The sequence below is a fragment of the Ischnura elegans genome, chromosome 6, assembly GCF_921293095.1.
Source record: "Ischnura elegans chromosome 6, ioIscEleg1.1, whole genome shotgun sequence".
Lineage (NCBI taxonomy): Eukaryota > Metazoa > Arthropoda > Insecta > Odonata > Coenagrionidae > Ischnura > Ischnura elegans.
Window position 1 is genome coordinate 58,830,488 of NC_060251.1, and position 21,980 is coordinate 58,852,467.

The 21,980-nt window shown below is 36.4% G+C and overlaps 2 protein-coding genes across 3 annotated transcripts in view; one reads left to right on the forward strand and one right to left on the reverse strand.

Annotated features, from left to right (window-relative positions):
• Positions 1 to 6,037: 6,037 nt before the first annotated feature.
• LOC124160783 (DNA polymerase beta-like) lies at positions 6,038 to 13,858 on the forward strand. The gene is made up of 7 exons (XM_046536818.1): positions 6,038 to 6,174; positions 6,254 to 6,453; positions 8,027 to 8,187; positions 8,748 to 8,870; positions 10,666 to 10,831; positions 12,102 to 12,306; positions 12,815 to 13,858. Exons 1-7 carry the CDS (start codon positions 6,108 to 6,110, stop codon positions 12,907 to 12,909), a joined length of 1,017 nt encoding a protein of 338 aa, XP_046392774.1. The 5' UTR covers positions 6,038 to 6,107; the 3' UTR covers positions 12,910 to 13,858.
• Positions 13,859 to 16,502: 2,644 nt separating this feature from the next.
• The window catches only part of LOC124160785 (cytochrome P450 4c3), a 30,140-nt gene continuing 24,662 nt past the window's right edge, over positions 16,503 to 21,980 (reverse strand). For both annotated transcript variants that reach the window (XM_046536820.1, XM_046536819.1), the window contains exons 6-13: positions 21,710 to 21,779; positions 21,509 to 21,635; positions 20,836 to 20,917; positions 20,608 to 20,717; positions 18,918 to 18,986; positions 18,373 to 18,541; positions 17,715 to 17,894; positions 16,503 to 17,088 (exon numbers count right to left, since the gene is read on the reverse strand). In XM_046536820.1, coding sequence (XP_046392776.1) covers positions 16,922 to 17,088; positions 17,715 to 17,894; positions 18,373 to 18,541; positions 18,918 to 18,986; positions 20,608 to 20,717; positions 20,836 to 20,917; positions 21,509 to 21,635; positions 21,710 to 21,779 — 974 coding nt within the window. In that variant the 3' untranslated portion in view covers positions 16,503 to 16,921. The remainder of the gene's footprint in view (positions 17,089 to 17,714; positions 17,895 to 18,372; positions 18,542 to 18,917; positions 18,987 to 20,607; positions 20,718 to 20,835; positions 20,918 to 21,508; positions 21,636 to 21,709; positions 21,780 to 21,980) is intronic.

Here is a 21,980-nt window from a genome sequence, read left to right on the forward strand (position 1 = left end):
TACCTTGAATGTCGGAGGGTGTCATTTTGACACCCAGTATATTTTACCATTTCTTCGTTCGGTTTAGGTGCTTTGTGGGATGCAGTTTGATTATTACTAGCCAAATGAGTATTTTAGAATAGTATATTACCTTCATTATTGGTTATGATTTACATAATTTCAATAAATATCAACTGTTTATCATTTTTTCGAAAATTTATCAGCTCGTGAGATAAGTATATTCCGCTCTATTTGCGAATGATTTTCCTTGAAACCAGCCAAATTTTACCGCGACGACACATATTTTTTTAAACACTACACACTTTTATACACACTACACACGACGACACACATAAAAATTATTTTTTGAAAATATTTAGGAACCAAAAACAAATATTACAATGAAGATGACGCTTTAACTCTAGCGACTAAGAAAAAAATAATCCGCAACATATCACGGCTATTAGAACATGGGTGTCAAAATGACACCCTCCCGGCATTCTTGGGGTATGCCAATTTCCCGGCATTCTAGTGTTAAATAATGAATAAAACTGAGCAGTATTGCACTTTCCACCAATTTTATAAAGCGAATACAATCTATGATGTTTTGTTTGTTTTAGCTTTATTGGCACAAAAACTTAATGAGTAGTTGGCAAGTTTGCCTTTGAATTAATGTGGTAGTATAATTTTTTAGTATTCGTAACGTTTTTTGGACCATGTGGTGTGTATGTGGGAATCCTATTGCATGCTGGTGATTGATCACCCCCTGCCAAACACGCTAAAAGGGGCTCGCAGGGTTTTATGTAGATGTACCGTGGCCAGAATAGACCTGATATTGGCGACGGGTGCTCAAGTTTGAATGTACGGATAAGGGGATAACGAGGAATAGGGTGGTTTCCTATTATTTTTTTATTGCCTTAATCGAAAGATTATTACTCCTGGAGTACGTATTTCACGCTTTTAGATTTTTAAATGACAATATCTATTTTTCGCGATTAAATGAAAAGTGAAAATTTTCAAGCGCGCGAAAACGCGACGCTCAAGTATGAATGCCGGGAAATATCTCCGTACGTCGTATTTCTGGTTCCCCCTCCCGCCCGGTGAGGTGACCTTGAGGCGAGGCTTAGCGCTGATACGTCGCAGGCTGCCAGCGGGTAGCTGAGTGCCTTGCTGAATGGTAGCGCTTGGCTTAAAAAAGGTTTATTAATACCTTATCAAACGAAGAAAACTTTCCGACCTTAGCCAGTTTTAGTAGGTGATTATTAAGACATGTTTCCCTGAGTTCTGTGCCTCATGCATGCATTGGTAACCTCAGACGATGTATAACTCCTATCTTCTCGTATAGAAACTAGGTCCCTGTGACGTCACGTGGAGTGGCATCGCATGGGCGCCAATCTGGCCTTTTTCAAATTAGGATAAAATTTGACCCTTGCCATTCGTCTAAACCGGTATTTCAAAAACCAAATAATTTGTGTATTATGAATACACTAATGGTGGGTAACGAATCGCAATCAATGCCTTTCGTTTTCTTTGATGAAGGAAACTACCCTATTATTCAGAATAATAGAATGGACGGTGGTTGTAACTCACCATAAAATAACAAGCCAACTTAAGGGTGGCGCTTTATGGTGGAAATGTGCGACAGGAAACAATTACAGCTATAATAATATTGCATGTTCCACAAGTGTTTAATGATCTGACTCAGATTTCGACCTTATACACTATACATGTAGTTTTGATAATGACATAGTGTACAGTGTCAAAACCTGGGCCAGACCTTTGAAAAATTTGTAAAATATACAAATTGGTGTATCAGTGATAATTTTTCATAATCACCAACGTGTGTTGTGGACCCATTTAGTCCTGAATGGTCCTGAAGACTTAATCAGCTTGTTTTTACAATTATAAAATTAAAAAAATAATTACTACTGAAGGACTTAAACAGGCATATTAAATTCGGCAGAAAATAAATGATAGCTTCCATAGAGCAACAACCATACACTAGAGAGCTTAAGTTTTTCACCAGTTTCCTATCACATTTACTATCCTATTGCTGTGTCGACACCGAAAATATAACTAAAGGTAAGTTGTACTTCACAAGAATACAAATATTATTGCACTTTCCACCAATTTTATAACACGAATACAATCGCTACCGACCAGAATAAACCTGACACTCGCGGCGGGTACTCAAGATCCATTGGGTGGATAGTGGGAGAGGGAGGAGTTATTCAGAATAATCGGAGAAGAAAGGGAGCAGTAGATCGCCATACGCCACAGAACTTAAGTTTTTCTCAATGTTTCCATTACACATCTGTGTAGTTTCGACACCAAAAATGAAAATAATACGCAATAGCTGTAAATATTGGTCCTTTATCTTCGAATGTAAACAGAGTCAATTACTTCGTGTATGAATACCAAGGGGACTGCATAGAGGAGGCCCAAGTCCATCCCATAGAAGGCTGATTTCAGTTGCCACTTCGGTCGTAATTTAATCGGTTTTCAAAAGTGTCCGCGGAGCGGCGATGAATTTAGTGCGATCTACTCTTTTCCAATATTTTGCAGTTTAATGTTTGCACTTGCGAGGAGTACCATTGAAAAGTTATGAATTTGATAAATCACATCATAATGTGCATAAATTTCGTTTTATGCCCCTATAATTACACGTTGGTTGCATTTTATTTCAATATACAACAACTCTACATTATTGGAAAAACTAACGGATATTTGCAGATTTTTCACTGATTTTTGTCCTGATTTATCAATAAAAATCAACATGTGTCATAATAAATTCTTTACTTTGCATGTATATTATAATTGAGGAGTTTCGATGAGTTTCTATACTTAACTAAAGGATTAATTTTCGCTACTACCAGCTGTCACTTTGCGATCGTTACTCTTTTCCACCGTGGTAGTGAGCCCGCTGAACATGTTTTTTCTCTCTTCAGTAAGTGCTTCGTTACCTCCTGACACATTACCTCGTTTCGTTCACATCAATAAAATCGCAAAATTTCGCACCAGAGGGAGAAATTGATGGAGTCGAATTTCGGTGAATAGGAGGAAGAATAAGGCACTTCAACTCGTTTGCCGTCGCTTTGAGGATGGTAGCAAAGAAGGTCGCGGCGAAAAAGCGTACGAAAAATGCGGATAAAAGGAAGATGGTCCATAATTCCATATGATGCGCGACTTTTGAGATGGATTGGCGGGGTATGAATCAATCGCCTTTGGGAGCTTCTTACGCGGAGAGTGAGGAAGTCGCTTTGGGATACTGTCTGCTCTCTGAAACGATCCTTTTTACCCTCCCCCCCATCGAATAGCGCCTTCGGTAAAAAAAATGAAGTGGAAGGTAGCGAATTTTCTATCCACTTTTCCCAATGACTTTACCGATCGCTTTGATCGTTTGTCGGAGGGCGATGCGAGCTTCGAAATTCTACGAAAAAGGGAAGTGAAATTTTATTTTGTACATTTCACGCGAATATTTTATTTCTAACCATGGTTTCAATAGTCCTATGTCGTTATTAAGTGTTACAAATGTTGCGAATAAGCACTCATCATCATCATCTTTAGGCAACAATCCTCAGATTGGATTGATGTAGCTCTTCATTCCTCTCTCTTATCCGTTAGCCTTTTCATAGTGACGTATTTCTTATCTTTTATATTCTTTATAACGCGTCTATGTAACTCATTCGGGGCCGTTCCTTGCCCTTCTTCCCTTCCACCTGTCCTTCTACGATTGTTTTCATCAGGCCATCATGTCTTATAATGTGGCCAACTAAGTTTTCCCGTCTTCTGCTTAAGGTTTTTAGAAGACTTCTCTTTTATCCCGCTCTTCTTAGCACTTCCTTGTTGATTACGCGGTCAATCCATTTTATCTTCGTCATTCTTCGGCGGCACCACATTTTCCCATTATGCAGCAACTAACAAATATTAGCGATGTCCAAAGCACTGCATGAAATAATTAACTTTGTACGTAGTCACGCGCACGATATAAAGATGAAATTCACCATGAAAAATTATTTGTTTCATCCGGGATACGATCCCGGATCTCCTCATTGCCCATCTGGAATGCCATCAGTTACATAACCAGGCCAACTTCTTCCAAAGTAAGTCTCAGACTGGGTCCACCGAAAAAGGTGTTGGCGTATCCTGTTCCACACTGTGGACTTGAGACGTTAACACCTTGTTCGGTTGACCAAGTCTGAGATTCGCCTTGAAAGAAGACGGCTTAATGTAGTAACCGGTTGCATTCCTGACCGGCAATTAGGAGATCTGGAATTGGAGATTGGAATTCCGGTTGATTCAAATGATCACTTCATGGAGAATTTCATCCTTCGTGCAAATAATTAGGCGATGAAGTTTATAATCGAAATCAACTTTTGACCTGGGCATAAAACTTTTGTTTGCATCACTTAGAATTGCAGAAACCATATAATACTACCAAGGATTTTATAGGGTCATTTTTTTATTCCAATCATTTCGTGGCTCAAAAAAGTAAGGTCGCAAACGTTAGCAATGAGGAAGTACCTTATATTTTGTGAAATAATAGACTAAATAATAGGATTTCGTTATTTTCATAGTGTCTATGCTTCTTATATTCTAAATAATAGCATTGAGCCTATGTGTTAATAAAGGTTGTTCAATAGTAATTATTTCAATAAGGAATAGAGGGACGAAATATCGTCCCACAATCGGTAAAAAGCATAGATTTTTTGTATACCAGCGTATCAGGCTCAGCGTAGTGGAATTTGGTTATATTTTTCGTGAAATCCATATGAGAATCTTGGTTAATCGAAACGATTTTTCATGGCAAAATTTATCATTTATATTAATAGTAACCTACCGCAGAATAAAGGGGGACTCAGTCCACTAATATTGCTATCATATATTTTTTATTTCACAATTAATTTGAATATAAAATATGATGGGGTATGATTATGTAAAATAACGTAACCTTACATTATCTACCTTACTTAAAGATGTAATATATGCTCGTTTCTGACTTGACCAACCAAGCTTCCGGCATCTAATCCTTGACAATGGCAGTAGCACAACAAGCTTTTCAAAGCGGGTGACGAAGACAGCAAAGAACGATAAATCTAATTCTAAATGTAATTTCTACACACAATCAAAAAGAACAGTGTAACAGACAGTGTCGCCGACTCCATGGGGCCTGAGAGGGCCCGAGCCCCTTCAAAAATTCGTTATGGGTGTGAGGGAAAAAATGTGTCAGGCTTGTCGATTTTCCCCGGCGTGTCCAGATAGCGAGATTCGAGTTATCAGGGTTCTAATGTTGATCATATAACTCTTCTAAAACGCTCAAAAAACTTAAAACTCACTACTTATAAAATTTCCCGGGGCTTGATCTCGGGTTTGGGCTCCTTGAATATTTTTTGTAAGTCGGCATTCCTGGTAATAGAGACAAACTTATTAATATAGTGTGTTTTCTGGGGAAGCATAATTTAACTTTCACAGGTCAGGATGAAACGGAATCCTATATAACTTGATGAAATTATATTGAGCGGCATTAACTCCCGTAGCCATTCAGTCATTGCACTACTAAAAATTTTAATGGGTTTTCTGAAGGCGTAGAAATCTGCAATTTGATCTGGAAAGGGTGCAATAGCTGTGGTTTGATTTCCGAAATTTTAGCAGGATAGGTAATATTCAATTTATAGAGTTATTTTTTCTAGCTCAAAATTTTACAGAACGTGATTATTGCAAAAATAAGGATTACAATTTTTCTTCGATTTATTTTTCTCGAGTAAAGCGCTGTATTGTCAAAATAGTCGGCCTTCATGATTTTCCATCCTCTCCTTAATTACAATTTTTCAGTGGAGTAGACCTTCTTTTTAAGAATTTATTAATGTAAGATGTTTTTGTTAATTGCAATCCTGGAAACCTATGGTGAAATCAGAATTTACCCTTCTCTAATTTCTTATTGTGCGCGCCGTTCTGAATAATTTGGTACCGAAGGCGGTCCAGCCATCTATGGAAATTTCATGAAACCACATGGTGGAGCTTGAAGAAATATCGTCGCTCTTTTGTTTTCTTCACTATTTACAAACATCATAAATTCCCATTTGTGGAATGTTGATAACTGTTCTCCGTGTGGATTATTTCGCCCTATTATGAGTAAACGGAAAGCACCTTCGAGTGAAAACAACCCTAATCATGATTTCTGCGATTTCCTTACGGGTAAGACTGTTCTAATTCTGAATCTTGTTGTAAATTGTATACCTACCTCTTTGTAACTTTAACTCTTCGTGCGTTTCAGAATTAGCCAATTACGAAAGGAACGTAAACAGAAATATCTACAAGTATAACGCGTATCGAAAGGCCGCTAGTTCATTAGCTGATTATGGGAAACGTATTCAGTCTGGCGAAGAGGCCAGGAAACTTCCTGGAGTCGGAGAGAAGATTGCCAAAAAAATCGACGAGTTCCTTCAAACTGGAAAGCTACAAAAACTAGAAAAGGTGAAGTTAATGTAAGAAATTCAGGTTAAAAGGTGAAAATCGATGCGAAGAGCATCTTTGAAATGTTTTGTTTGCTTCTTCGCGTTATATTTCTAAGTGCCGCTGAAAGTAGCGGCTTTATAGCAACCAATTTAATGCTGCCAGGGACTATAAGTAATAAGCTAAAATAAATGTAATTAAAAGTAGGAATTAATAGCAAAATAAGTTATTGCAAAGTTAGGAAAAAGGCATTAACGTCCATCCAAACTCCATGGTTCTTCTTAAAACTATCACCTATATCCCCTGGGTTATGTTTTCGTTTGTTTACCATCTACAGCTTGCCATAACGTTATGACAAGCTGTAGATGGCAAGCATATATGTATGTAAAAATCTACTCAAGCTAATGAAGCCTGTCCTTAAAAAAACACTTATGTGTCCTGTAATTACTCACTGTGACTTCCCTATTCCAAGTTTTCCTGAATATTTTCAAGTTTTTTTTTACGTTTTTTCCTGATGTTTTTGTTACTTTTAGGTTTCCTTCATTTCGGTTGAATATCCATAGAGATTCTTCGTATAGTGTACTAAAATTTAAATACTTTCAGCTCTTGTCATTCATGTAATTTATGACTTTTTGTACCCCAACCTATCAATTTTATCATCTATGTATTCTTACTGCCTAAATCATTTTCCCACAAATTTCATTTTATAATTTTTCCTCATAGGCCTTATGTTTGTGCTTAATATTTCTGTTCTAATAATCCAATCAATTACTTTGTCTTGGTGTAACAATGGCACTTTTAATATTCCGATGACCATGTCCTATTGCCTCTCCTCGCTTTCACTCAGCATCCTTCCATCAATTAGTCTTAATCATCTTATTGCCTCTTCTACTCAATACAGCTACCACCATCTACCTATTGCCTAAATTTTATTTCTTCTACCAGTAAGGAATCTTCTTCTACTTCTCTTATCTTTTGCTTTCTGCCCATACCATAATCTTTATTCTTCTTACTACCAACATCTCGTACACTTAAAGCTTATTCTCATTCTTCATTTGCTTGGTCCTTGTTTCCCTACCAGACATCACTATATTCCAAATCAGTCTATAACAGGCTTCCAATGTTAATATTAATTTATCTTCTATGTATTAACACATTCACTGTGGCTGATGCCAATTGGCATTAACCGAATTGGCAAAAAAGAACTTTGCTCCTCACCAAACTACAATAAATTGGCGCTCCAGTGAATGTGTTGATATTTAATACATATTTTGTATTTTTTCTCTAGTAGGTTCTATGGAGTTACAGTTGCATTGAATACCGAGCTGTTGAGTGAATGATTCTGTTAAATGTGTAAGCATCGTATGATGGTCATATGTGAAGAGGGAAGTAGGTTTGGGATGGTGATTTTTTGGAAATAAAACTAGGTTTATGCACCATCCAATCAATTATTTTTCCTGTTTGGCCATCACATGTTATTATACACTATGTAATATGTGCAATTTAAAAATCCTAATTTAGTGCTGTGGGTAGAGATATTCTGTACATTTGGCTAATTTACTTAGCTCTTATGGTTCTTGACCTTTGTTTTCAGATCCACGCAGATGACACCACCACCATAATTAATTTATTTACAAGAGTCTCAGGGATTGGCCCTGCTAAAGCAAAGGAATTGTTGGATGCTGGATTTAAAAAATTGGAGGACCTTAAGGAAAAGCAAGATGTATTGAATCACCATCAGAAGATTGGGCTCAAGTAATTATTCGGTAGAGTTTATGCGTAACATGTTGCTAGATTTTTTTATCTTGACCTCTATTTTTTAATGATCATAAGTAGCTGGGAGTTTTGGTCAAAATGATGCTTAACTTTTATGCTGATGCTTCGGTTTATTTTTAAACCATCTTCAGGGCTTATTTTTTCACATTTATAAACAGCCCATAAAAATTGAAATTAAATTAAAACCCTTACTAAACAAACCTGTGCAAAAATATTCCCTGAAGATGGTTTAAAAATAAATCGAAATGTCAGCATAAAAGTTTTGCATCATTTTGACCTAAACTCCAAGATACTTATGATTGTTACATGTTGCGGCATTTTTAAAAATATGCTATAAAAGTGCTGTATGCTTAAGAGTTTGTTTATAATCCCTCCCTTTTGTGTGTGTCTCAAAATAATCATATCCAAGCAAACCTCAGCTTTATTTCTTTGTCTACAATTATTTTCTGTGATAATATTGTTTGATTACCTTCAATTTTCTTGTTATGCTCTGTAAAATCTTGGAGATAATACTCCGTCATTGTTTTCTTTGGGAACAGGTATTTTGATGACTTTGAGAAGAAAATACCTCGGGATGAAGTAAAGAAAGTGGAAGAAGTATTGAAAGAAGAAATATCCAAGTTGGATGACAAGTACATGCTAACCATTTGTGGGAGTTACAGGTGATGCACTCATTTTATGATGCTAATTGTTCCATCTTTTCTCTTCTGCCCAAAGAGATTTTTCAAAAGGCTATGATTTCTCCCATTCCCAGAGATTCCATTTTTAATAATGAGTACAGCCCTCATTTCATTTAACTTTTTCTAATTTCGGTCCTAATGTTGAAGCTCAAAATTACAAATCCAGAAAATATCAGTCAAATTTGCAAAAACTTGCATCTAAAAAACCGGTATGAGTTGACAATTTTTTCCTGGAATCATGTTCAATTTGCTATTCCAAAAATTAACCAAGCAAAGGACCCTAGAAACCTTGCTCTGTAGCTTTTTTTTTAAGTACGCCATCAGCTCTTTGGTTGGCAAAAAATAATAATAGGTACACAATGGATGTATTTGTTTTCCCTTATTGTTCACTGTATATGGTATTCGCCATGTTTTCTTGACAAGTAAAAATGTTGTGTATCTTATTGAATTCTTTTAAAGACTATAAATTTGGTAATTTTTAATTATAGGAATAATTCCATTCTAAAGTCTGCCATACTCTTGGTCCCAATGTTATAGGGTTTTTGAATATATACCTGTACTCAACATTTTATAGAGAAAGAATTTTATGTACAGCACACTTCGATTATCCAGGCTAACGATGGGGAGACACGACACGAATAATTGGAAAACACAGATAAACCAAACTTTCACTTTAATGTCTGGTAATGTTAATAATTTATACAAAAAAAAACAATATATTGTTATTTATGCAGTTATTCTGTTATTTTAGAGTGCTTCCCAGACTCATTGAGACCTTTCTTTGCCAGCTCGCGATCTTTTTAGCGGTGATAACATGGTTGTACTCGTATTGTTAATGCTCCATGTAAGGCCTGGTTTGGAAAACCACACATCTGTGGCTGTGCGATCACGGATGCAGGAAAGTGGTTTTCAAAAATACTTCAAAAGCACTGCTCGACGTCGGAAACTACAATGTCAGGCACCATGCCACGTAGTCGCGTCTCGTACTAGTTGACCGGGTTGTAACTGCTGCAAGATGTGTATCCGTGATCACAGAGCGCGGTCGCTCACTACTGCCAGGCTTGGAAAACAGAAACACGGTACTCCCGTGAATGCAAATAGAGCTCGATCGCTTCCGTTTTACATAGGGGATTCTAACGGAAGTAATAAGCCTGGTGTAACCTAGCATTAATGCAGTAATTCCGATGATTTTGCATCCAATTTTATTTTTTTAATAAAGATCACGGAAAAATTAATGAGAGTGAAAATCATGTACGGATAATCCACAACCCGGATAAACTGCAGCCGGATAATCGGGAGTCTGTTGCATTTGGTGGCAGATGAAGGGGGAGGAAAAGGGGTTCATCCCCAACCCCCTAGAAAACCTGCAGGAATTGAAAAAGTGTGATTTTTAAAGTGGCTCTCCAATGAAAGTTTTCATTTTTGTAGCGTATGAACCAATTTTTAAAATAATTGATGACAATCTAAATTCCATTTCGACTTCCGCATGTCAGATCTCTGACTCATTATCACAGAGAGGATTCCATACTACCAAAGGGCCTCTGGAATTAATGAACCCCTAAACAGCTACCTTAATCCACCCCTGTAATCATTGGAAAATATTGGATGCAGTTCATGCTAAAAATATTCCCATTTGTTTTTTTATGTTCTGTTGGTTTTTTTGTGCGCTGGAGTTCACTGTTTGTAATCAATCTCATGTATATTTTATGGCTACTAATTAAGGCTTTTCTGAGTGAGTTGGAGTTATATTCATCATATTTTTTATTTCTATTTTCAGACGTGGTAAAAGTGAAAGTGGAGATATTGATGTTCTAATCACTCATCCATCCTTTACGTCAGAGACAAAAAAATCCAAAGTTCACTTGTTGAAGGAAGTTGTCTCCAGGCTAGAAGAAAGAAAACTAATAACTGATACAATTTCATTAGGTGACACCAAATTTATGGTAATGATATTATTTTCATTGCTCATTTTTTTACTCATGGCAAAGAATGATAATATGTATGTATGTTCCCATGGGTCATGCAAAAAGTTGAATTCTGTAATGGGATTAAAAAATACTCAATTCTTTGGTAGAATTTTTGTCATATTATTCCTATAGAAATCTTCTCCCAGAGTGTTCCATTTATCTTTACTGTTAGATTACCTTTAATAATAATCGTCCATATGGTCAAGCAACCCATTAGAATAAGTTCATAAATGAAATTTTGCTCACAGGGGCTGCATCATGCTCTTTGTCCCTTTGCTCAATAAACCCTGTTTTGCGAGCCATTTCTCATGATAGGGGACTAATGGAAATTGTTTTTGTGACTGAAGCAGGCTGAGAAGTGGATGGTCTAAAACATCCTAGCTGATGGGTACCAAAATTCTGGCAAGAGCTATCTGGCAGTGTGAAACCTGTGAGGGGTCTGCGGCATGAACTCATGGTCATGTGGACAGTTTTCGATATTGATGGCTATCCACTCTTATGCAATATCCATTTGTACCCGAACAAGAAAAATGGCTCAAAATGATATTCTTTTTAGTAATTATTGGTATGAGCATGAAAATCACCTGAACATTGATGGGTAAACAGAAGCCCAGAAGTTCATAAATATTATGTTCGCACTCGCATTCTGGGGACAAAAATTAAAATTTTACAATTTTACAAATTACCTAACCTCACGAGGAATAGTGCATGGAAAGTTTTACATTTTGGGACTACATATACATATAGTTGTATTATGCTTTAAGGCAGGGGTCTTCAACCTTTTTTTAAGTAAGGGCCAAAAATCGATTTCACATCTGGAAGGCCACAATGCTACACATAACTTTACCACCACATCAATAAAATTAAACAAAAACATTATTTCAAAGTGCAATAATCGTTATTTTTTTCTAAAGTTTAATCAGTCAATGCAATTGTTGGCATTGTTTATTTTAGAAGAGTGTGTCGATATTTGGTTTCATATTTTTGTTGCAATAAAATATTGTCTTTAGCCTCTAGAGGCTGCAAGAAATTAGCCAGTATTCTCACAAGAAATTACCTAAAAAATAGGCAGATGCAGCCCGGGGGCCGTTGGTTTAAGACCCTTGCTTTGAGCCGAGTGGGTAAGTTTGAGGAGAAATATTTTTCTGGCTATGGCTTTGTGTGTATGGGAGGACAGAATAGGTGTTACTGAGAAAGTGATAAGTTTCTTTAAATCCTCATGTATTATTGAAAAATGTTCCTACAGGGTGTGTGCAACTTGAATGCCATGCATGGAGAAGAGAAGGGACCATGGCGCCGACTGGATATAAGGTTGACTCCCCATGATCAGTATTATTGCAGCGTATTATACTTTACTGGAAGTGATCTTTTCAATAAGGATATGAGGGCACATGCTTTGGAGAAAGGATTCACTCTCAATGAATACAGTCTTCGGCCGGTTGGCTCCACAGGTAGGCGTTTTACGTAGCTACTGTACATTAAACCGTGAGCTATCCAATTGACCTCTACTTAACAATGAGTGCGCCGTACTAGGTATGTTCCCTCTAGGAATTTCAAATTGTGCTGATTTCGTGCGTGGCAACTGAGTATGTATCTCTAATAAAACTGGGTTTTTGTATGGTTGCAAATAAATTTAGATCTAGAAATAAACACAAGGTTATGAATTCTTTGAATTTCAATACCAATTAATTCCTTAGTCTCATGACAAGCCATCAATAAGAATGTATCAAGATCTTGATTTGTGTCTGGTTCATTTTATGTAAGAGTTATTATTAGGAATGATCCCGTGGAATATATTGTTGTTGTAAACCAAAGCCTTCTGCACTTTAATTATTTGATTAGATTTTATGCTTCATAAAAATGTTCAATTTTGATTGATAGATTTTATGCATGATTTATATTGACAAAAATTTTCTGAGAGTTGTTCTCAAGTTCTTACACAAGTTTTCTCTAATTAAGGAATCCCAGGTGAACCTGTTCCTGTACATTCAGAGGAGGACATATTTGAGTACATTAACTATCCATATAAAGCACCTGAGGAAAGAAGTAAATGATTTCTTCTTTTCTGTTATTTGAAGAAGAAAAACTGTGTCACTTACTCCCAAGTGATTGAATTCTTATGTGTGCATTCGAGAAATATATATATGTTTCAATGCACAAGGTACCTTTTGCATTACCTAATGAGGACTAGAAGTTCTAGTTGCTGGCATTTGATCTAAGGTCACATCAGCTATCACTTGTATTTGGAAATCTACGGCCAGGCAGGTCAGTCTTTGCTTTTTTTGTTATAGGTAGTAGTTATCACGAATGTGATAAATTTTTTTTATGAACTTCTTCCTGTGGTTCAATTGATTTTGTGATATTATATACTGATCGATATCTGTTGCTTAATCTACCACCTATACTTTTGCTATTGCTAGACATGAGGATGTATTAAATACTATATTGACCCCTATAAAGAACATCCTATTTTTAGCATAAGGTTTTAGGAAATACTATACATATTGATGTTTTTTAACTGTGCCCATCAAATATAGTTTGTTTGACATTCTCTTCTTTGTGGTAATACTGAGCTCATATATAATTGAGATTGTATTTTGTTAGGTTATGTGATAGGAAAATCATATGAGGCATTGGTTTGCCATGTGTTTTTTTCCTTCTCTTTTATTTGTGAAGACTCACAAAGAGCTTAAATTCTCAAGTTCTCAGGTTAGGCAAACCTTATCCCATTAACATTAGTTTGATGCTGCTTTAAAATTCACTTGTGTTTCACGCTAAAATTTGTAGCTTATGCATCGAAGCTGGTGTCATATGCATCAATGGTGTCCTTTGATATTGAATGTAGAGGTGGTCAGATGTATATTATCAACTCAAAGACGGTAATTTTAGTTTCTGACTCTGTGTATTTCAAGGTTTAAATGTGTTTGACTGCATTTTGTATGTTGACTGTGTGAGCGAATGTAGGTAAAATTTTTGTGAAAGATTAAATTTCACAGAAGTTTACAGGGAAATTTCATTTGCCAAGAAGCTTATGCCCTTACTATTTTTTTCATAAGTATTTGATATTGTCTAAATTATTGGACTTTAGATGCTGCCTTTTAGTAATTAAGATGTATTGTTAAAGGTTGGAGAAATTTCACTGATCCGGTCCACTACGGTCAGGTAAAAATAAAATATAAGGGAAAGTTAATAATTTTTGTAAAGGTAACCTAGTACATTATTAAATTTTGTAAGCTGTGAAATTCTCAGTTTTCATAGTATTTTCCCTTTGGTAAGGGGTCCCACCATGAGCCTCAGCTGAAGGCCCTCAATCACCCAAGACTGCCCCTGGCTGGATTGGACAGTTGCGAGTTTAACACTGTGCTCACATCTCATGGGAAAGATATGATAGATGTTGTGAAGCCATGCATAACTATCCCTGTAAATTTTTTTTGATTGTTACAAAAAAACCACTTAACTTTAGAGGCCAAAATATGATATCATTAAATTACCACCCATAGTGAGTATGTAACCAAGTTTTATTGAAATTGCAGGCATTAAGGTTTATGAGGATTTAGCGCAGATAGCCTCGTATTCATACATCATCCTCCATCCATTGGCAGAATCAGTATTATCAATAGTAAAGCTTCTCTAGCATAACCTCTTTTGGAAGTGGAATGTGGTAAGGGCGTACCCATGGTCCTTATATACTGGTTGCTAATCTCCCGACATATTCCGGCTCGGGAGTGTTGCCTGAGATTCCGCTTTCATCCCTCAAACCCCTCACACGCCTCCCTTCAAACACAACTATGGGCACAGTGCGCTGTCACTAGGGGAAATATGGAACTAACTGCGCTGTCGAAAGCATATACCGCCGCCGAGAGTGCAGTTAGTTCCATATTTCCCCTAGTGACAGCGCACTGTGCCCATAGTTGTGTTTGAGGGGAGGCGTGTGAGGGGTTTGAGGGGTGAAAGCGGAATCTCAGGCAACACTCCTGAGCCGTAGATTAGTAACCAGTATATAAGGGCCATGGGCGTACCCAGGATCATAACTAGAGGGGGGGGGGCAAGCCATGGTCTAGGGAGGGGCAAGCCAAGTTGTGACATTTTAGCATGGAAAAGGTGAATGAAACCAATATTTTAAGAAAATTATAACAGCACTTTATTAGTTTATGGTATTATTTCCTGGAAAAAATAGTTTTATTTTAGTTACATATCTTATACTAATGCATATCATTTTTCGTGGGTTTAAAGAAAATTTGTTGAATATTTTCATTTCAGTTCAGTACTGATTTTGCTTAAAGACTTGCAATTTTTGCTTCTGGAGTGGGGGGGAGCTGCCCCCCCTGCTCCTCGCTTGGTACGCCCATGGAATGTGGAGCTATTGGGGAAAAATAATCTCTGGGCTCAGAGGAGTGATAAAGGTTTTTCAGCTTTGATCAAGAGTATCAGATTAAATGAGAACATTGGGAACTGGTTTCCTTATGGAGCATCACATCTCCTCCCTCCCCCTTACTCACCTGCTTAGGAGGATTTAGGAGAGGTGGAGAGGGGGGCACCCCATCCCCCAGACACTTAACACATTCAGTGCCACTTTGGTAATAATGACCGAAACATGTACTTCGTCTCCACGCCACTTAATTCATTGTGATGTAAGAATGAGCCTTTCTTTTGGCCTCTCATAGTATGCCATCAGTCACAGCTACTTCAGTGACGCGTAGATGACGTGACCAACACGGCGTGCATAGCCGAATCCACAGGAAAACTCAAATGGAAAGGATCCAAGGTATTAAAACAAAAGAATAAAGAAAAACACGCCGGCATAATTGGCAAATTCGTCTTAAAGTCCACGGCAGGGAACGTGTTAAAAAATAGATGATTATTTTAATACTAATATCAATAATTTTTATATCTTAATATAAAAGTTATAAATATTGACGTATAAATAACTTTTATATTAAAATTAAAACTGTATTTTGTAGAGTAACTGTTGCATGTAGTTTTTAATCCCAAATATTAGAAGATCATTTGCTTGTCAGACCCTGGTGCCAACCCCTTCCCCCAGGAAAAATCCTGGATCCGCCCTTACTCACCTGTTTACCCTTTTTGGTCAATCTCCTATGGTGCTTCTATTTTGTGCTACCTGACTGTTAGTATGAGTCAGCTAGTGGACTCTCCAGCAGGAAGCAATAACTTATGGTAATTGAGGTTGAATCTCCGTGGAAAATGGAGATTTGATCTGAGCATGAAATTTAAAAAAAAATAAGTCTCTATGCTAAGTATTTCTGACTATATTTAAACAAGTTAGGGATTTAGTAATTAGTATGTCAATTTCAGTGCGGTTTTGTTATGAATAACATTTACATGATTACTGTTAGAACTCCAGAGTAGTAGAGGATATTTCAACAGTTGACAGCTCTATTTGGTGGAATGGCATACTGTGTGAGAATTTAAAGCACAGTAATATTCCATATCAATTTACTTTCTTCGACCGGTTTCAATGCTAATGTGACATTTTCAAGGGTACATCTCAAAGTTTATTCTCTACCATAGCCACGACTTTGCAGCCATGTATTCTTTAATAAGATATGTACCTAGTTGATATCCATGCCCCTATTTGATTCTTCCTACTGTATTTAAGTCTCCCGTGGTAAAAGATGTTTAATAGTGTTTTTCCAACAGATTTATTCCATTATTCAGTTTTACAGTATTTCAGTTTGTAGTATAAATATTTACATATAATTACTAGGCATATTTACAGTTTCATATTTACAATCCCTGTATTCAGGGAAGAGTTGCATGGTATAAGCAAGTACATGAGCCTCAATTATTAGTTGGAAAATCATTAGCAAGTTTGAGTAATGAACAATGTAAAATACCATGTCTCTAAAATGATATGTAGGTCACTCCCGTCGAGTCACTGTGGTTTTGGAAAAGTCCATCATACTTTCCACTGTGGATAGTGTTCCTGCACTGTCACTGTTTTTCCACTCATAGTATATCACAGACTTATCATTCATTTTTCATCTTTATCCATGTCAATGAAGATTGGACGTCACTCTTAACCTAGGTAACGTCACGCCGTCTTCATGCAGTCTTCCGTGGGAAGAGTTGAATTCTGAGTCCATTTTTTGGCCTTAAAATGAGTTCACCCAGAAGCGTCAAGTCCTCCCTTCGGTCCACAGCTTTTACCCTGTACTTTCGTAGTACAGAGGAAACTAGAGCTTTCTCTTCCAGCATCGCAAATTTCTTGCCTAGGTTGAAAAAATTTAGTGAATTTATTTACGTGCCAACAATTTTAGTGATACCCTAGTTTGGAGTTGATATTTATTTATTGAAAGCCTATGTCTAAAATCTCTGACGTTCATTATTTCATATTTTCGATGACTTTTTATGGACTGAAAAAATTCACTTATTTGACCATTGGTACTATTAACCATTTGAATTCCTTAATAAGTTTCCTGATTGATTTTCAAAATTGCCAGTAGGCTATTTTACGCATAAATGGAGACCTTATAAAAAATTTCAAATTAATGTAAATATTCCCTATAATTATTAAAATTTTTTTGGGTATAGAAAATATTACCTTCTTTATCAAACAGCCTTCAATTGAGAGAGCAAGTGAAATACATTGTTACAGTAAAATTATTTTTGCATGACAAATATTTAAGAGAGTCGCTCAGAATGCATGGACAAAAATTTTCCAAAGGTGCTGTGAGTGGCATTGGCACTTAAAGGTTTCGGAGAATTTACAAGAATCACTTGAAGGGACAATGGCATTGTGAGGATTGATGTGATTTCTCTTGTAATAATTTGATGAAGTGAAAATATCTTGCTAAAAACTGATCTGTAAGATTTAGGTGAAGTACGGCAAACTTACCTATGCAATTTCTGGGTCCTGCACTGAATGGGATGTAGGCATATGGATTTCGTCCTTGGCAGTTCTCAGGGAGGAAGTTATCGGGATTGAATTTTTCTGGTGTGGGCCAAATCTTTGGATTTCGATGAAGCATGTAAGTCACAATCAATGTAGTTGTACCAGCTGGGACTGTATAGCCAGCTGAAAGGTAAAATGAGACACTTTAACATACTGTCTTAGTTTCATGTAATATTTTATTGATAATTATATCACCAAAAATATCATTTGTCTGATACCAATACAGAAAGAAATGCTTTCTCTTTTAAGAGCAGAGGCTGTATGATGAAGATTAATGGTGTAGGTGATGAATGAGAGATTATATCATTTTTGGGGGCCATGATTGATGTAAGGTTAGGTTAATAATTATAAATAAGAATTAAGAACACCCCATGATATTATTGTTATATTTAAAATAAATGTTAAATTAAAATATGAAGGAGGTGTGACTGTTAGTGAATAGGAAAGAAGTACATACTATGAAAGCAGCAGCAATAAGAAGCTTAAACACTAAAAGTAAGCATTAAAAATTTTCCTCATACTGGGGTGGAGTTGTGAGCCCCTAGGCCCTTTTTTCCCCTCTTGGTTCATGATTAGTTGAGTCCTTGCTTTTGTAACTTACCAATCTCAGCATCTTCTTTTAACTGCCTTGCAATTAGAGGCACACTTGGATATAGTCTCAGGGCATCTTTAATACAGCACTCAAGATATTGCATATCCTGCAAATCTTTCATTTTTATTTTCCTGTCATCATCTCCAAAGATACCATCCAATTCCTCCATTACTTTATCCTGATGATGTAAGAAGTAATGATAATGTGAGACAAAATTGACATCCTGCGATCTTATAAAACTGGTTACCTACTGCTTTGCTACATATCCATATTAATATTTTTTTAATATGTGATGCATAAATTGGTTTATACCTTACCAATTCTTTATATTGTGACATTTTAGATTATTAATTGATTTTCATTACAATTAATATTAATAATTCTAAAATTCATTTTGAGAAAGTAGCGTCTCTGATTCATTCAGTATTAGCTTGATATTGTTGAAAGTGGATTTTCATGTGTGGGGTAAACTTAAATATGTTATTTGTTATGTAATATATTCATTGAACTCAAAATTAAGTTAATCGGATTGGAGCTTAGATTGTGCTTGGTACCTGTATATCTGGATTACATCCAAGGAGAAACAAGACCCAGCTGGTTGCTGCAGAGGTGGTGTCATGGCCCTAAAAGTGTTATGCATAACAATGTGAAAAATTGGTTTCCCATAAGTATTATAATAACATGCAATAATTTTTATTGCCATGAAGATATATATGACTAATTGTGGTAAAATATTAATACAATTTTCTATGATTTTTTCTCATGTGAAGATGATGATGGATTTTGGTATGCCTTTTTTAGGTTGTTTTTAAACTGTGAAAGTTGCTCACAATTATCTATGCAGGGCATTATTTTATTTGAAAAAGTTAAATTAGAAAGCGCAATGATCTCCTTACATTCTCCACCATATAATTTACTGTAGAAGGGAAAAAAGTAGCCGTGAGTAACATAGAGAAGAACGTAACATTATTAGCTAAAAATTGGATATGGACATGATTCATTTAGCTCACTATAATAATTATGTCTTCTTGTGATGCTGAAACTAGGAAACTATAAACATGGTGTGAAGGGGTTCTGGTACTTGAGAGGCCAAGCGACCAACAATCGACAAAGTAAGAAGGAAATAGCCTGTAGAATTGACCAAGTGAAGAGGGCATTCCTCAGAAAGAAGAGTCTTATTACTGCTGAAAATATAACCTTTGAAGTTAGGAAGCAATGTATTAGGACAGACATTTATTAGATATGCAGGCATACAATTATGAGGACAGTAGCAGAGGAATAAAGTTAGGAAGCTTTCGATGTGTGGTATAAGAGAAGAATGATGGTCAAGTAGGTAGATCTTGTGGGTAATGTGGAAGTTCTAAGGACAGTAGGAGAGAAGAGGGGATCAGGTTGGTGCGTTGGCTAGAGTGTTAGCTTCCCACCCGGTGGACTTGGGTTCAAATCCTGACAGTGGGAGAGAATTTTCAGTGACTGCCCGATCCCTGCTTGAGTGTTGTGTGGAGGACATTACAAGTGCAACACTGTGTCCATCCAATGGGACGTTAAGCTGTGGTCCCCTTGGTGCCTTTCGTTAAGAGCAGGCTAATGCTGATGCCAGGTCTCTCTCCCCCCTTCCTTCCATACCCTTCCCTCACGGCACAAATGGCCTCAGCTGTCGGTCACCTCCCCGAAATGCCATACCATACCGGGAGAGAAGAGAAGTCTTTTGTAAACCTTGGGTTGAAGGTGGAACAATTTAATTGGCCACATCATGAGACACGATGCTAAAATGAAAATTATCGTTTAAAGACAGGTGGAAGGTAAGAACGGCAGAGGTTGAGATGAAATAGATGAAGCAGGTGATTAAGGGTATAATGGAGAATAATTCAGATAGGAGAACTGAGTGGAGGGCTACATCAAACCAATCTTACTACTGATGAATATTGATGATGACATGTGATGCACGTAAAATATAGAACATACAGAAAGAAATATCTCTCACTGTCGTCATCACTTCCTGTATAGACATTGAATAAGAGATCGTGAGGCATCGAAAGTCTTCGCCACTCAGTGTATTTTGTTCAGTACCTTCCTGTGTGTTCTATATTTTAGTGTGAAACATCTTGTGACCATTAGATATTGTTGGGAATATATGTGTTTGCACGACATGATAAATGAATTAGGCATTGATATCCTTTTAAGAATTTACATAAATTTTGTCTAACAATTAAACCTGCATCATTAGTGAAAAATTTCACTTGCCTCAAACATGAAGGTGTCAACCTCTTCTCGTATGTCTTCATTAGAGAGCACTGTTCCTCCTTGTGATGCTTCAATGAGCAAATCAAGAAAAGCCAGCCTCTTCTTTCTCCCTGCATTTAACATGTTAAATTCATAGCCACGAAGAAGATGTAACCAAATTATTATTTTAACTTCTACAACGATAATTGCAATTGTGTTCTATTTAGGTATTTCACGAAATATACTTACCCATAAATAGTGACTCCTCATCTTCTTTTTGTATTTCATTGCCCTTCAATTTCTGTAACTCTTCTTTTCTCTCCTTTATTACCTGAATGGAATAAATAAGATCAGTTATGTTCTCAAATGCTCTTAGAATGGATTAAAAATGCTAAGAATTAACAATGCTGCGTATTTTTGGTGTGCTATGTCCTTTTATTAATCTTTTTCGCATTTCTTCTTCTGCTGTCAAAAACCCTGTAAGGGTGGCCACTATTCCCATGTCATTTGTTGGAAAGAGTTGGTTTAGAAGGTGGTAGTTGGTTACATCTGGAGTTTATTTTAAGTCACATATTTTTTTACTGGTCAATCTTGGTCCCTGATTTTGTTTTTTTTTTACTTTTTCCTAATTTCTTTGCCTTTTCCAATCATTATTAACTACAGAGTTAGGAAATCATTTGCTTTGGCTGGAATTCAAAGTCACTTTGATCACCTGATTGCCAGGCAAATGCATCGTCAGTTACATGGCCTAGTCATCATTCCTCAAAGATAATTTTAATAGGGGTTAACCAAACAAGATCTTAGGGTTGCAAGTTCATATTGTGATTTTTTATTCTTTTATTATCCAAAAGAAATAAGTTTGCCTTCTCACCTTACCTGGTTATGCCTGTGTGTTACTTGGCTACATTGGGTTAATGCTTACCTTGTTTGAAAAATTGTGGAGTATTTGGATGCATCTTTCATGTTCCCCATAGTGCTTTGTGAGTTTAAACAGCCAATCAGGCTGCAGCCAGATTTTGGCTTGTCTGTTCTGAATGATTGTGGATATCCTGGAAAGAAAGCAATTGGTTGTGATGGTTCTTCCTATAACTACTAATTCATTTGTATATTCCTCTTCACTTACTTGTAAATGGCCTTTACATATTCTGATTCACTGTTGCTCTGAGCATTCACAGTACGTCCCATGGCAGTTTCTGTATGGAAGAGAAGATACACTGATTGATTTGCCTATTTCAACCAAAGAAAATATTACTTATTGCTGAATATGTACATAATTAAATAAAATGTAAAGGTGCACAAAATATTCCCTTTTAATGGAGGAACCATCTATGATATCATCTCTCAAATCATAAGTGAATGTCCAAGCATTTTCTTTACCACAATTTGGATTTAAT

Bases quoted from the DNA above. Each gene is read 5' to 3' on its own strand.
- LOC124160783 (XM_046536818.1), top strand. From the start codon at position 6,108: ATGAGTAAACGGAAAGCACCTTCGAGTGAAAACAACCCTAATCATGAT. The intron at 10,832-12,101 runs GTAATGATATTA...ATGTTCCTACAG, and splicing joins TAGGTGACACCAAATTTATG to GGTGTGTGCAACTTGAATGC. The intron at 12,307-12,814 runs GTAGGCGTTTTA...TCTCTAATTAAG, and splicing joins TCGGCCGGTTGGCTCCACAG to GAATCCCAGGTGAACCTGTT.